Source organism: Phyllobates terribilis, unplaced genomic scaffold (assembly GCF_046119375.1).
Source record: "Phyllobates terribilis strain yellow unplaced genomic scaffold, ASM4611937v1 Scaffold_1__5_contigs__length_1240528914, whole genome shotgun sequence".
Lineage (NCBI taxonomy): Eukaryota > Metazoa > Chordata > Amphibia > Anura > Dendrobatidae > Phyllobates > Phyllobates terribilis.
The window spans coordinates 1,175,392,791-1,175,408,474 of record NW_027362761.1 but is presented as its reverse complement, the minus strand read 5'-3'; the positions used below and the strand labels follow the sequence as shown (position 1 = coordinate 1,175,408,474).

Here is a 15,684-nt window from a genome sequence, read left to right as displayed (position 1 = left end):
GGCTTTCTGGATAACGTGTGATTTGCATAAGAGAAGTGAAACAGGCAGGTGTGTGTCAGACGGTCCGATGAGCACCGTCAACGCTTTGTTGCATCACACAAAGTACTGAATTTTTTTTTGTGCTTGAAAAATTAAAATAAAAAGAAACCTTTTACACATCGATGCTATCAGTCCTAGCATCAATCTACCAATTTTCACTATATCAAAGACTTGTTTTATATCCATTTTATTTTAATATTTTTAACACCTTTATATATAAATTATCTGTAGAAAAAAAAATCCCCCCCCCCCCCCCCCAAAAAAAAAAAATACCAATTTCTTAACCAAGAAACTGGACCAAAACTTTTGTGGAAGCCACTTAACTTTCCAACAATGTTCTGATGATTTTGGGCAAGATTCTTAATCTAAGTCTAGTGTTAAAGTGAATTTCTATAATAGATTTTAAAAGATCACCTCCTTTCGACTTTTTTTTTTTTTTTTTTATGTTGCCTATCCCAGTTGGAGCTTTAGTTGTCCCAAGACTGTGTGCATCCGCCAACTGACTACTTTATAGGCATCAGGGTTGTGGAGTCGGTAAGCCAAGCCACCGACTCAGACTCCTCAATTTCCATGATTTCTAACTCCAACTCCACAGCCCGGCCTTACTACTGAGCGTGTACATAAAGCGCAGCACAGATTCATCTCAACTAAAAGCCTACATGCATAGATCAGGAACAGGACATTTCATAACTTTCCCAAATTCTTATAAACATTTACAGCACATCCTGTACCCAATTTATTAAATATATTTCTGGAGTCGGAGTTTGTCCATTTCATACGGACTCCATCAAAATGGACGCAGACCGACTCCACAGCCCTGATAGGCAGGTTACTTTTCAGTTCAGGTAGATGGTGTGGTGCTATAATTGAGAAAAAAAGAAGCCATGTTTTTTTCTAATCCTGGACATCCCTTTGGCATCAGGAATAGAGGACTAGAACTACACACTGGATGGCACAGCAACCATATGGCACCCCAAAAGTACTGTGCAAGGGTCCTTGCCTAATTAATGCCAGCAGTGCATGATCCTTATTGAGTAGAGTCCATGTTGTTCCTCCACACCAGTTTGAGGTGAGGTAGGAGACTCTTGGACAACTTCTCTACTATTCTAACACTTGTATATTATGGGAGAATGGTCATAAGCTGCTATAAAGTAGCAGCTATATTGCTGCTACTCTATCATTACATATTAGACACCAAAACATGGCTGAAAACACACAATTCTCACAGAGGGGGCGAGTCCCTGTGCCAACCTTGGGCAGCGGTTCCCCCCGACCATAGACTGTCAGGTCAGAGGTGCCCTTGAGAAAGCGGATGGTTGGTCCGCGAAACGCGCGTTGGGCGCATTGTTGCAGTCTACCTGCCTCTCACTTTTCCCTGGTAAGCACACTGGCACCTTTATTGCCCCATGTAGTGCCTCCCTAACTATCTTTGACAGTTGCCTTAAACCCTCCAGTGCACCTGTATACCTCTCTCATATGATGGGCCATTGTGCCCCCAGGTGTGTTTATCACCAACTACTTAAATGTGTGGGAATTATCTGTAGGTCATTAGGGCATAATGCAATAATGGTACTTTTTGACTGCATTTATTCCTGTTAGGGTGCCTCTTTCAGACCCATCCGGAGTAATATATTGACATATACAGTCATATGCTTCCAATTGTGCACTGTCTTTTTTAACCGCTTTTTATACTGTTAACTAATAAAATGAATTTTTAACTTAATACCATGTTGTCTGTCTTGTTCTCCTATTTTTCTATCATTACATAAATGGAGCACAAAGACACACAAAACACTATGAAACAGGCAGTTTTTCATATTAGGCCATTGATGTAAAAAAGGTGAATCCCAAATTTATAAAAATAAATATATACATTGAGCAACATTTCAGAATTTTTTATTTTTGGAATATGGCATTACATTAATCATTGCATTGGTAGAAAGATTCAGAATTGTGCTTCATACTCAGGTTTTCATTACTGCAACATATTCAGACTACATTATAGCAGCAACATACTGTATATTCAGTGTTACACGGTCCCATATGGATGATGCCAGGCTAGGTGTTTACAGAACATCAATGTGGGGAGTGGGAGAGGGGGCATAGTATGGCGACAGAGGGCATCACTGACCAAAAACAGGTCAAAATATCCCAATCCAGTTATAACACCTCTGTGTAACACAGCAGGCAGGACAGAGGATTAGAGAAACAAACATTACTTTTAATTTTCCCACATTGGTCCATGGTGTGTCCCCAATAGAAAATAATAAAAAGTTGATCTTCAGAACCCGGCAGTGGCCACTACCAAGTTGTGTTCCGGCCCCGTGCAAGGTCTACATTTGGCCGCTGCTGGATCTGACAACAGCCGATCAGTGAGTATCAGGGGTCGGATTCCCAAGAAATTGATATTGATGACCCATCATAAGGAACGCTCAGCCTTATGGAGTTTGTGCACTAGTTTTATATTGAAGAACCACGCTGAGCAAGACTTTACAAGAGTGATAAATATATTATGAAATGTTCAGTAACTTCATAAATCCTTCACTTTACTGATCTGCAGATTTCAAGTTACGAATGTTTTCTCCTCCAGTCATATTCTAAAGCCAACAATTATGGTGGTTTCCAGTTACTAGAGAAACATGTATTATGGAAACTTGACAATTACGAAGTAAGATAGGTCCACACAAGATGGATACGTTTTGGATTTTTTGTGCAGAATTTCACAGGAAAAAAAAATAAAATAAAAATCCACCATGGGATGCAGTGGCAGGAAAGTGGAGAAATACTAACAACTTCCTCTGCACATTGCAGAATATCTCCACAGAAACTGACTTGCGGTAAAGATGGCTAAACCCCACAAGGTGGATTTTTCCGTTTCATATGGACATAACCCTAATGCTCAGCTTAGATGACTGAGGTTGTAGAGTTAAATAGTGATGGACACAAGCGCTCATTACTAGAGTTCGCAGAGGGTGCTCGGGTATGAAGAGTATCACGGGTGATCGAGTGACATGTTCTTGACCCCATGGCCACATGTTTCGAGGCTCTTCGACAGCCATAAAACATGCAGGGGTTCGCCCTTGTTTGACAGGCAATCCCTGCATGTTTTGTGGCCGTTTCACATCTGCGTAATATGGGGCTGTGGGGACACGAACAGTCACTAGAGTACCGGCGATACTCTGCATGCCAGAGCACCCTTGGCGAATTCAAGTATCGAGCACGTGCGCTCATCACTAAAGCTTAACCCTTGTAGAAATCTTAAAATTTCAGGTTACTACTATGGAAAATAAAAGATTCTTGGTTTTGTTGGACTACTTACCAACATATAGAACACACAATATGAGACATTTACAGAACCATCCCCCAATGCCCACTTTTAGGCTTGGTTCTGCTAATACATGAAATGTTTGTGGAACCATTAGGATGTATGATTGATTGGTTTGTGAAGCTTGAGAAATGATACAAGTTTTCAGTTTTGCTTGTGGCAAGTCCTGAATATAGGACGTGGCGGTGGTGCTACACATCACTCGTGGTTCCAACACCATTTCCATCATGACTGTAAGGCAAGCATGCTGCACTGGTATGTTGTATTTTTTTCCAAAAACACGGCCCCTTTGTCACAATGATCATAACCGCCATGGTCTGACTCACGTGTCTGGTATTCTCCTTCGTCCCTGAATTGGCACTGAAATACTGCACCTATGCCGTGCAATTAAGAGGCAGCGCATGCACAGTAGATCACCAAGGTCGCAACCCAGAGTAGGAAAAGTCAGTGCACATGTACCGCCTCTGGAGTGCGTGACACAGATGCAAGATTTTTAACAGCAAGCAGAAGAATAGACCCGTCAGTCAAGTTAAAAGGGGAGGAGTTGGGGAGAAATTACTGATTCAAAGCCAGGACACTTTCCTGGCAAAGGCAACGTCCAGTGGACATGCACTAGTTAGTTAATGTGTATTAATTGTAAGATAGAATTAAAGTTAATTTTCTCAGTTATGCTGCTGCTGAATAAATAAGGCAAAAGAGGAGTTAAAAAAAAAAATTCAGTTCAAATAGACTTAAACGCCCAAATTCACCAAAATACCGGCAAAATGAATATCTGTAAACTCAAAAATGCACTACAAAGACAGTAAAGCAAAAAAAGATTTGCAGCATTTCTCTACAAGCTGTGTAGAGTTGAACTGCAAATTATTTTAAGAGTGGAGTTCCCCTTAAAGAGCAGACAAAATCAAGTAGTTGTAGTGATGAGCACAAGTGCTCCGGGTATGCAAGGAGTATTACGGTTGCTCGAGTGACATGTTAGAGTCCCCGCGGTTGTAGGTCTTGCGGCTGTCAGGCAATCCCCGCATGTTTTGTGGTTGTCTAACAGCCGCGGGGACTTGAACATGTCACTCGAGCCCCCGCGATTCACTGCGCATACCCAAGCAACCAAGGAACACTCAAGTAACGAGCACTTGTGCTCATCCCCAATTTTCTGATAACCCAACAGAGTGCAAAGTCATAAGTTGGAGAATATGTTTGCATGGCGCTATAGGAATGAACATGAAGTCGCAGCCCCACAACTAACCCACAAGCAATGGCATAAGTGTTAAAGTACCTCAGTAACGTCCTTGGCCAAAGGTGCAGTGATAGTTTGCATGTTTAGCATGGTTGCCATCATTGGGTGTCAGCCAAGGGTATGTTCCCATGTACATGGAACAGATTAGAATGTGGTTTGATAACACTTGAATCCCTTATGTAAAAACACAAATGTACCACCGAAAAACAAGGCAAAAATGTGGACATTTAAAACAAAAAAAACAAACAGCAAAAAGTACAGAATGGCACAAATGATTGGCTTTGAGTAAGGCACAAAAAGCACGTTTAGTGGCTAATGTACAGACTTGTCACGAATAGAAACCGTTCCATCCTCCATGCCAAAGTAGACTCTTTCAGCCATATTTATGAAGAGCCCAGTGTCCACCACACCTGCAAAAAAGTAATAAAAGGTCAGTAGGTTTCCAAAAAAAAAAAAAAAAAACCACAAACCCAACATTTTGATAATGTCCCCTGAAGGCAACGCACAATGTAAAATTTTATGTGTAGAACTTCATATCTACTATAAGAGCAAAACACATGACTATAAGGCCAGGGGTAGAAATGAATGCACCACTCACAATCACTGTCCTAGCGGTTACCAATATTTAGGGGGAGCTCACCATCTACAGATTTCTATGGGTCCAATATAAATTCATATAAATGGATAAAGAGCTCCCCCTAGTGGTGCCTGCATGTAGCCAGAAATAGATCATTTAGCCCCAGAAGAGACCATGCCAGCACTTCAGGAATGGCGCCTGTACCAGAGGAGAGTATAAAGTAATTAAGAGGTTGTAGAAGAATAGAGACATCTGCTTTTTTTCACAAACCGTGCCACTTTTGTGCTACATGGAATTGCTAAGGTGAGTGAGGTCTAGCTGCAATATCACAGTCTGTACACAAAATTTCTAGGCTTCCTAGAGAAAAGAAAACGTCAAAAGAAAGTTACTTGTCTTAATTGACAGCTGCATTTACAACTCTGTGGGCTTCAGAGCTGAAATCTTGCAGCATTTCTAGCCATACAGCGATTGCATAGAGCTTTTAGTGGCAATTTGTGGAGTGCTTATACTGCATTAAAAAGTGAATTTATCCAGAGCTCAGAAAATGTGTGCCACTGTAAGCGGCACGATTTAGAACGTAGAGTCATCGCTTTACTTTATTTTGCACGGATTTTCTCCAAATATATTTTAGATCTCAATAGAAGATGTTAAATCCTGCTCAAAGAACATTTCTATCTCCAAGTCACAGATTGTATTACTTAAAGGGAACCGGTCACTGGAAATAGCCTGCAGATATATGTGGTTAAACAGCGTTATGCTGCCCGGCGCCTGCACACAACGGGGAGAAAATTAACTTTATTCTCCCCACCAGCATGCAGCGTTCATTCATGGAGGGGGTACCACTGGTTCAGTCACCACTCGGAGCATACAGAGCGGCCACTGTAACTGCGCCCCCGATCCTGACTGACAGTTGAGTCCCAATGCAGAGCGAGTGTCAGTCAGGGTTGGGGACGCAGTTAGAGCTGTCGCTCTGTATTTGCAGAACCGGCACCGCCCCCACCTCCATGACTGAACCCGAATGTTGGTGTGGAGAATAAAACAAATTTTCTCCCCGCTGCATTCGGCAGCGTGCAGGCGCCGGGCAGCATAATAACACTGTTAACCTGCAGATTAACAGCGTTATTTCTGGTGACAGGATCCCTTTAATTTGTGTGATCAATGGCACAAACTCTATTAATGCCATCTTCAGACATCAGTAGAAAAGCAGTTATACAGGGCTTTAACTCTTCCTTAAAGTTCAATTCAGAAGCAAAATTATGCGGATTAATATCAAATAAAAATTAAGTTTCCCATTGTAACTGGTGTTTCAAATTTCTGTGTTTTCCACGTGGAGCTTTCATTATGGTTTCCATGAGCTGTACGTGCAAGTCAGTTAGGGTATTAGTCAGAGAAACTAGAGACAGTTTCGGGAGGGCGACTGTGAAAGAAGCAGAGAGCTGCACCTGGTCCACGTATACCATCCCCGATCATTACCATGTTAATGATTCGCAATGTCAGGAGGATAATGGTCTGTTGATGTGGGACAGAGCCGCTGTGGACCTTCTACAGAGACATGTAAAATTGTGGAAATGCTACAGATTCTATTCTGTGAATTGCAAAGGGGTGAAGTCTGCAGGTTAAAATTGACATGCTACCGAAATTAAGGAGGTTGTCCACTATTTTACTCATTGATGACCTATACTTGGGATAGGTCATCAATGTCTGATTGGCTGGGGTCCTGGGTGTTGGACCCTGACCTATCAGATGTTCTCGGTGTTGGCCAAAACAGTGGCAGGGTACTGCACATAAGCCTCATATTGATTTGAATAGGAGGCGGATGTGTAGTACCTTACCCAGGCCACTATCAGAAGATTGAGCAGCTCTGCAATTGACTATTATCGGCCGCTGCCGACACTGGAAACCGCTGACCGGCCGGGGTCTCAGGTGTTGGACCCTGACCGATCAGACATTGATGACCTATCCTAAGGATAGGCCATCAACGATAAAAGTAGTGGACAACCTCTAAGTGGGCAGTGTAGGTCAACTTCCACCGTAGATTTTCATACACTTTGCTGGTACAGTATTATGTAGTAAATTTTCTGCATGAAAATTCATGACTCATTCTGTGGATTTATCTTAAAAAGGAATCTGTCAGTACAATCAATCTAAGCTCCTATAAGGGCATGTAGGTCATAGGAAGCTGAATAAAATGATGCCTTGATATCTGCGATCTGAGGTTTTATGCCAGAGAAATCCACATTTTTTTTTTTTTTATTTATTTATTTTTTTTTTTTTTAGTGAGCTGTTAAGATCTATGGGCTGGACATAGATCTTCCAGAGAATCCACCTCCAGAGTTTAAATGAAAGGTTCCATTGCTAGGGTGAGACACATAGATCAGGAGAGCAGACTGTCAGTCATTACATGTCTCACACAGATAAGTTTATGATAAGCTCTGACGGCAGACACGCAATGTAAAATGTGTAACACGCATTGAAAGGGGTTAAAGCATTGTACAAGGTCAGAAAATATGGCTGCCTTCTATGTCTATATGTAGGTTAAAGAGACCATATCATGATTCAGCTGCTACCATCTTTTTGGACTGAACACATGGTCACTGGGCTGATAGAGAGCAGATTACAAAAACACAACACTTCCTATTTAGGAACAAGATTCAAAGATGGTGCAACACGGAAATCGGGGCAGATTTATGAACCGGTCTAAAAAGAAAATAAACTGGTCACCCATAGCAACCAATCATGGCACAGCTTTCATCTTTCAAGTGCACTAGACAAGATGAAAGCAGCGCTGGGATTGGTTGCTACGAGCAAAAATAAAAAACAAAAACAAGTTTCACAAGTCTGCGCCATTGTGCTGAAATATATCTTAAATACTGACACAGCATCTCAGTAAATCTGATATTCTGAGGATACACCATACTTTATGATGGGAAAACCCTGTGATACCAAGGTCTTAAAATAGGACTTTGTCTAACTAACATACTGACTGGCCACAGTGTCGGTAACATTGTATTAGTCTCACCGATGAAAGGTCCAACCTGAGCAGGACAGCCCAACTTGGGGTCAGGGGCGTACATAGAAACCATTGGGCTCTAAAGCAAAAGTCCAATTTTAGCGTGTGGGACAGGGCTGCCCTCTCAACTCACAATCCCCATAGCTTACGTGCTACCATCAGGGCATTACTGCCCTTACTGCTGTATGGGGCCCAGTGAACAGAAGTAAAGATGGGGTTCTCGGATCCAGTCCGGGCCCCCCTCATGTGCTTCTGCTCACCGGGCCCCAGGGTATCATGCACCAGTGGAGCACATCTCGGCGCAGGGAGCCTTCTTGGAGCTCCACGGCCATCAAAACTGAATGACTGTGCAGCTCCAAAAAAGGAGTCCCTCTGCCGCGATGGGTTTTTTTTGGGGTTAAACATGGTTTGCATGCTTTTGGTTATAAAGATATTTTAACCCAATTCTTTATTTTTTGAAAATGTTGAAAACCTTTTGTGCCAGAGTTCTCCAGTATAAAATCTGTCAATTTTAATTTTTGCATAATTGAAGATTAACATGTGATACTTTATAAGCTCATGCCTTTTTAAATTTTTTCATACTTCAGATGGATTTTGGACGTTCCAGATGCCACTTTCAAAATCATATTGCCAGAATAGCATCCTTACAGAAGTCTATACAGTGTGAGGACCCAACAAGAATATATCACCTGCCCAATACTTCACCCAGCTAGCCAAAAAAATAAAATAAAAAATTAAATATAAATATCTCAATCTGAGTGTGCCATTGTCAAGAATGTATTGCAAAAAAGTAGCAGCGAATGCCATAAGTCAAAACTTATTAATAATAATTATTAATACTTTAAATTCCAAAATGTATATAAAAAAACAAGAATTACTCATTCCAGATACAATCAATTTTGGGTCAGTTACAGCCAAGCGGCAACCATAATATGGGCTTAGGTTTAACAATGAAGGCAGCGACCAGAAGGAAACTCATCAGTCCTCCCAGCCACTTGTGTAGACCTTAATTAGATAGCAGGACTCCCACCTTGGACATCTATAGCCTTCTTTTCATGTATGTAATACATATAAGAAAGATGCTGGTCCCACAAATACACTACTCAAAAATATAAAAGGAATACTTAAAACAGAATACAACTCCAAGTAAATCAAACTTAAGTGGACAGTTTCATTTCACAGAGGAAGAAACACTGATTGAAAATCAATTTCACATGCTGTTGTGCAAATGCAATAGACAATAGATGGAAATTATTAGCAATTATCAAGACACCCTTAATAAAAGGAGTGGTTGTGCAGGTGGGGACCACAGACCACATCTCAGTACCAATGCTTTCTGGCTCATGTTTTGGTCACTTTTGAATGTTGGTTGTGCTTTCACACTCGTGGTAGCATGAGACGGACTCTACAACCCACAGAAGTTGCTCAGGTAGTGCAGCTCATCCAGGATGGCACATCAATGCGAGCTGTGGCAAGAAGGTTTGCTGTGTCTGTCAGCGTAGCGTCCAGAGGCTGGAGGCGCTACCAGGAGACAGGCCAGTACACCAGGAGACGTGGAGGGGGCCATAGGAGGGCAATAACCCAGCAGCAGGACCACTACCTCTGCCTTTGAGCAAGGAGGAACACTGCCAGAGCCCTGCAAAATGACCTCCAGCAGGCCACAAATGTGCATGTGTCTGCACAAACTGTTAGAAACCGACTTCATGAGGGTGGTATGAGGGCCCGACGTCCACAGATGGGGGTTGTGCTCACAGCCCAACACTGTGCAGGACGCTTGGCGTTTGCCACAGAACACCAGGATTGGCAAAGTTGCCACTGGTGCCCTGTGCTCTTTACAGATGAAAGCAGGTTCACACTGTGCACATGTGACAGAGGTAACAGAGTCTGGAGACGCCATGGAGAGCGATCTGCTGCCTGCAACATCCTTCAGCATGACCGGTTTGGCAGTGGGTCAGTAATGGTGTAGGGTGGCATTTCTTTGGAGGGCCGCACAGCCCTCCATGTGCTCGCCAGAGGTAGCCTGACTGCCATTAGGTACCGAGATGAGATCCTCAGACCCCTTGTGAGACCATATGCTGGTGCGGTTGGCCCTGGGTTCCTCCTAATGCAGGACAATGCCAGACCTCATGTGGCTGAAGTGTGTCAGCAGTTCCTGCAAGATGAAGGCATTGAAGCTATGGACTGGCCCGCCCATTCCCCAGACCAGAATCCGATTGAGCACATCTGGGACATCATGTCTCGCTCCATCCACCACCATCACGTTGCACCACTGACTTTCCAGGAGTTGGCGGATGCTTTAGTCCAGGTCTGGGAGGAGATCCCACAGGAGACCATCCGCAACCTCATCAGGAGCATGCCCAGGCGTTGTAGGGAGGTCATACAGGCACGTGGAGGCCACACACACAATACGGAGCCTAATTTTGACTTGTTTTAAGGACATTACATCAAAGTTGGATCAGCCTGTAGTGTGTTTTTCCACTTTAATTATGGGGGTGACTTCAAATCCAGGCCTCCATTGGTTAATAAATTTGATTTCCATTGATGATTGTGTGATTTTCCTGTCAGCACACTGAATACTTTGTTCTTTACAAAGTTGAATGAGAATATTTCATTGATTCAGATCTAGGATGTGTTATTTGAGTGTTGCCTTTATTTTTTTGAGCAGTATATTAAGAAAGACTGCCATATCCAGAAGGAGGACTGGAGAGGTGGCCACACATGCACACTCACTTGTAGGAGGTGGTGGCCACCTCTCCATTCATTCTGTGGTTGGATGTAGCGACCTAATCGCCAAGCAGACTGCAGAGGTGGGTCCAATGTCCATCAGACATACTGTGGATTAGCCATAGCTGTCCATGGTGGACACTCCGTAGAAGCACTGATGGACAGTTACCCTGAGGGGTTGGAGAAAGACAATGGCCGCCATTCAGTGAGGACTTTAGCTTCTGTGGACAGATGTCAAGAATGAGAAAGTGGCCTTCAGCCGGGAATTGGCTAAAACAGGTGACCTGTCAATTCTTTGGGGCAGCTTCTGTTTGCAAGTCACTCCCAATGGATGAAGACGTTTTAGGAAAAATATTGCTGCCACTTTCGTGAAGAGTCTTCAACTTGAAAAGCTCGGTATTTTAAAAGACGTGATGGGAACATTCCCTTAGCGAACTCTGTATGGTGCCAGCCTCCTAGTGAAATCAGCAAGTTATCCATAGCCCAGTGGCTACATGTGAGCGGAAATAGGCTATTAATTTAGGACAGTCTTTTTTCCTTGCTATACTAAAAAAAAAAAAAAAAAAAAAAACTGGTCTTGTTCTGGGTATGTGATGCAGCCATGTTCCATTGTATAAAGTAAGAACACTCTGCCCACTAGTGGAATTTTAGAAAAACTGCAGTGACATGTGTAAAATCTCACGTACAAGAGCACTTTGCCACCACCTACTGGTCCGTACGGTAAGTGTATGTTCACACATTGCTTTACTTTTTTGCAGCTGTGTTTTTTTTTTTTCCCCCCTGCAACAAAATTGAATTGGTTTTACAGTACTAACAAAAGTGAAAGATTAAAAAAAAATCTCATGCATTCAATTTTTAGAAGTGTTTTTTTTCTTTTTTTTAGCTTGAGTAGTTTTTGAAATTTGCACCATGTCAATTCTTTCAGCGTTTCTCAACCAAGCTAAATGGTGGTGGTGAAAAAAAACAAAAAAAAAAAAAAAATTCGCAAGTAAAAATGGGACATAATTATGACAAGAGAGCGCATTTTACACAGCATTTTTCCAGCCTACACTTTTCTGCACCAATAAAACAAAACACTCTACGTGAACATACACTAAAAAGGAGTATAATCGCCAGTATAGAAACAGGTTGTATCGACTCATTGAAAACAGCAGGAACCGCATTTAAATCAATTCCATGTTTGTACTTCGGAAGGTGGACTGTGCAGAGATGGTGGGTTTATGCAGTTTTCGCGCATCCACAGAGATGCCCAATAGTGGTGGAGAACATGTCACAGAACAAAGTTTGAATATTTCCTAGAATGTTCTAGGACGACAAATAATGTTCTATACGATCCTTTCAAAAATATCTATCAGAGCCTTTGCCAATATTAGTAGCCATATATAAGAAACATTAGTCAGCATCGATGTCCTGTGCTCCTAACAAATCCATTAGATAATATCGGAGAAACGAGCAAGTTCCAGTAGATCTACACCACAGGAGCACATGGCCACCATTGAGTTATAGGAGGCCACAAATAAGATGCTGCCCCAACACCAGGCGAGCAGCTCCCACAGAGGGAATAATGGTTCATGGGGGAACAGGAAACACCATACAAACCCAAGCCCTGACCGACCAGGAGGGCAGGGATACAACAATTCACAGTAGTTCTTAATATCACATCTACCAAATAATCCAACCCTGAATTTATCTTACTACAGAAAGGATTTGTTTTCTGCCCGACTCCATGGAGAAGCACTGCGTCATCTACAAAATTGATTTTCTTACTCGAAGTTCTAGAGAAAATTTTGACACCCTTGGTGAAAACAAACCAGATTCTTTTTTCTGAACACTGGCCATGTACTTCCATCCTCATGAATCTAAAGAGAATTCTGAGTTATTCCATCTTTGGGACCATCGATGTCCCTGTACAACACCACCATGATCTAAGGACAGGGGCTAAGCTGATCTCTGGATCCCAGCTGAGACCAAGGAACCTAAGATTTTCTCTTAACTGACTATATGGAATTGTTTGAAGAGCATTACTACACTGCTCAAAAAAATAACATCCTAGATCTGAATGAATGAAATATTCTCATTGAATATTTTGTTCTGTACAAAGTTGAATGTGCCGACAACAAAATCACATAAAAATCATCAATGGAAATCAAATTTATTAACCAATGGAGGCCTGGATTTGGAGTCACCCCCAACATTAAAGTGGAAAAACACACTATAGGCTGATCCAACTTTGATGTAATGTCCTTAAAACAAGTCAAAATGAGGCTCAGTATTGTGTGTGGCCTCCACGTGCCTGTATGACCTCCCTACAACGCCTGGGCATGCTCCTGATGAGGTTGCGGATGGTCTCCTGTGGGATCTCCTCCCTGACCTGGACTAAAGCATCCACCAACTCCTGGACAGTCTGTGGTGCAACGTGATGGTGGTGGATGGAGCGAGACATGATGTCCCAGATGTGCTCAATCGGATTCAGGTCTGGGGAACGGGCGGGCCAGTCCATAGCTTCAATGCCTTCATCTTGCAGGAACTGCTGACACTCCAGCCATATGAGGTCTGGCATTGTCCTGCATTAGGAGGAACCCAGGGCCAACCGCACCAGCATATGGTCTCACAAGGGGTCTGAGGATCTCATCTCGGTATCTAATGGCAGTCAGGCTACCTCTGGCGAGCACATGGAGAGCTGTGTGCGGCCCTCCAAACAAATGCCACCCCACACCATTACTGACCCACTGCCAAACCGGTCATGCAGAAGGATGTTGCAGGCAGCAGATCGCTCTCCACGGCGTCTCCAGACTGTCACGTCTGTCACATGTGCTCAGTGTGAACCTGCTTTCATCTGTGAAGAGCACAGGGCGCCAGTGGCGACTTTGCCAATCCTGGTGTTCTGTGGCAAATGCCAAGCGTCCTGCACAGTGTTGGGCTGTGAGCACAACCCGCATCTGTGGACTTTGGGCCCTCATACCACCCCCATGGAGTCGGTTTCTAACCCTTTGTGCAGACAAATGCACATTTGTGGCCTGCTGGAGGTCATTTTGCAGGGCTCTGGCAGTGCTCCTCCTGTTCCTCCTTGCACAAAAGGCGGAGGTAGCGGTCCTGCTGCTGGGTTGTTACCCTCCTACGACCCCCTCCACGTCTCCTGGTGTACTGGCCTGTCTCCTGGTAGCGCCTCCAGCCTCTGGACACTACGCTGACAGACACAGCAAACCTTCTTGCCACAGCTCGCATTGATGTGCCATCCTGGATGAGCTGCACTACCTGAGCAACTTCTGTGGGTTGTAGAGTCCGTCTCATGCTACCACGAGTGTGAAAGCGCAACCAACATTCAAAAGTGACCAAAACATCAGCCAGAAAGCATTGGTACCGAGGTGAGGTCTGTGGTCCCCACCTGCAGAACCACTCCTTTATTGAGGGTGTTTTGATAATTGCCAATAATTTCCATCTATTGTCTATTCCATTTGCACAACAGCATGTGAAATTGATTGTCAATCAGTGTTGCTTCTAAGTGAACAGTTTGATTTCACAGACGTTTGATTTACTTGGAGTTATATTCTGTTTAAAAGTGTTCCCTTTATTTTTTTTTAGCTTTGTATATTCACCCCAATCCACATTTTGTTAGCGCTATATTGATGACGTCTTCTGCATTTGAAATGGTGACATTCACTTAAAAACCTAATTCCCGAAACACAAAATAAAATAAACCATAGAAGAAAAAAAAAAAAAAAAAAACCCACACAAGTTGTTCTCCATCCACTTTGTAGGGGATAATTCGCAGATCACTGGGGGTCCGACGGTGGAGCCACCCAGTGATCCAGAGATTGGAGCTCTGGTATCCTCAAAAGGGTTCTGCAGAGACCTAGTCTTTGCTGGAACGAAGGCGTGTATGCTCTAGCTCTGCTCCATTCATTGTTTGAGACAACCTGAGCGAGCCAAGCCCTGCACTTCCTCCAGCTTTATTTTCATATTCCATGTGCCACTAAGTAATCCTTATCCGAGACCCAGTTTCTAAGGCTAGACTGGACTTGTAACTCAATAACCGACCTAACAAAAGAAAATTTATCTCATGGAGTCATCTCCAGAGAGGACAGAAACCACATAATATGACCATAAACTGACACCTTTTTATCATCCATCAGTTGAACTCAGATATTTTTCACTACGTGGTGGCAAGATTGCTTTCTAATTACCGATAGATCTCAGCCGGTGTCAGGACTTTCCAGGGATTTTTGCTCCTCTTTTTTTCCCCCCTGTGCGATTTCTCATGATTATACAATTTATGGACATCCATGGTGATTTTTGCCTGTGTGGATTGGATGGGTTGTTACTGACATCTGGTGAGAATTTCATGCCAATAGCACCTTTAGAAATAGATTTACTTAGAAAATTAGTGACGTGTTCAATACTTATTTCACTCGCTGTATACATAGGATAACACATAGTACTAAAAAGAAAGTTCTAACGACATTGGCTACAGAATAATAGTGGAGGCAGAAACCTCCCTGATGGTATTGCACGATGGATAAGGATCTTCCTGTATTTCGCAGTACTGATCACACCAACAAATGGGCAAGGTTGTGGACAGTAGACACAGTGGTCAAAGGAAACTTAGCGCAGCAGATGAAAGATACTTCATGCTCACTTCCCTACAAAATAAGGCGTCCAACAGTGGCATCAGCTCAGAACTGGCAGCAACTAGTAGGATACAGCTACACCCATTTACTGTTCGGAGAAGTCTGGCAAGTAATGATGAGCGAATGCACTCGCCCGAGCATCATGGTGCT

General features: G+C 43.1%; 1 protein-coding gene across 2 annotated transcripts in view; it reads right to left on the bottom strand.

Annotated features, from left to right (window-relative positions):
• Positions 1-1,919: 1,919 nt before the first annotated feature.
• The window catches only part of RPIA (ribose 5-phosphate isomerase A), a 39,095-nt gene continuing 25,330 nt past the window's right edge, over positions 1,920-15,684 (bottom strand). For both annotated transcript variants that reach the window (XM_073649172.1, XM_073649173.1), the window contains one exon: positions 1,920-5,005. In XM_073649172.1, the coding sequence (XP_073505273.1) occupies positions 4,908-5,005 (98 nt within the window). In that variant the 3' untranslated portion in view covers positions 1,920-4,907. The remainder of the gene's footprint in view (positions 5,006-15,684) is intronic.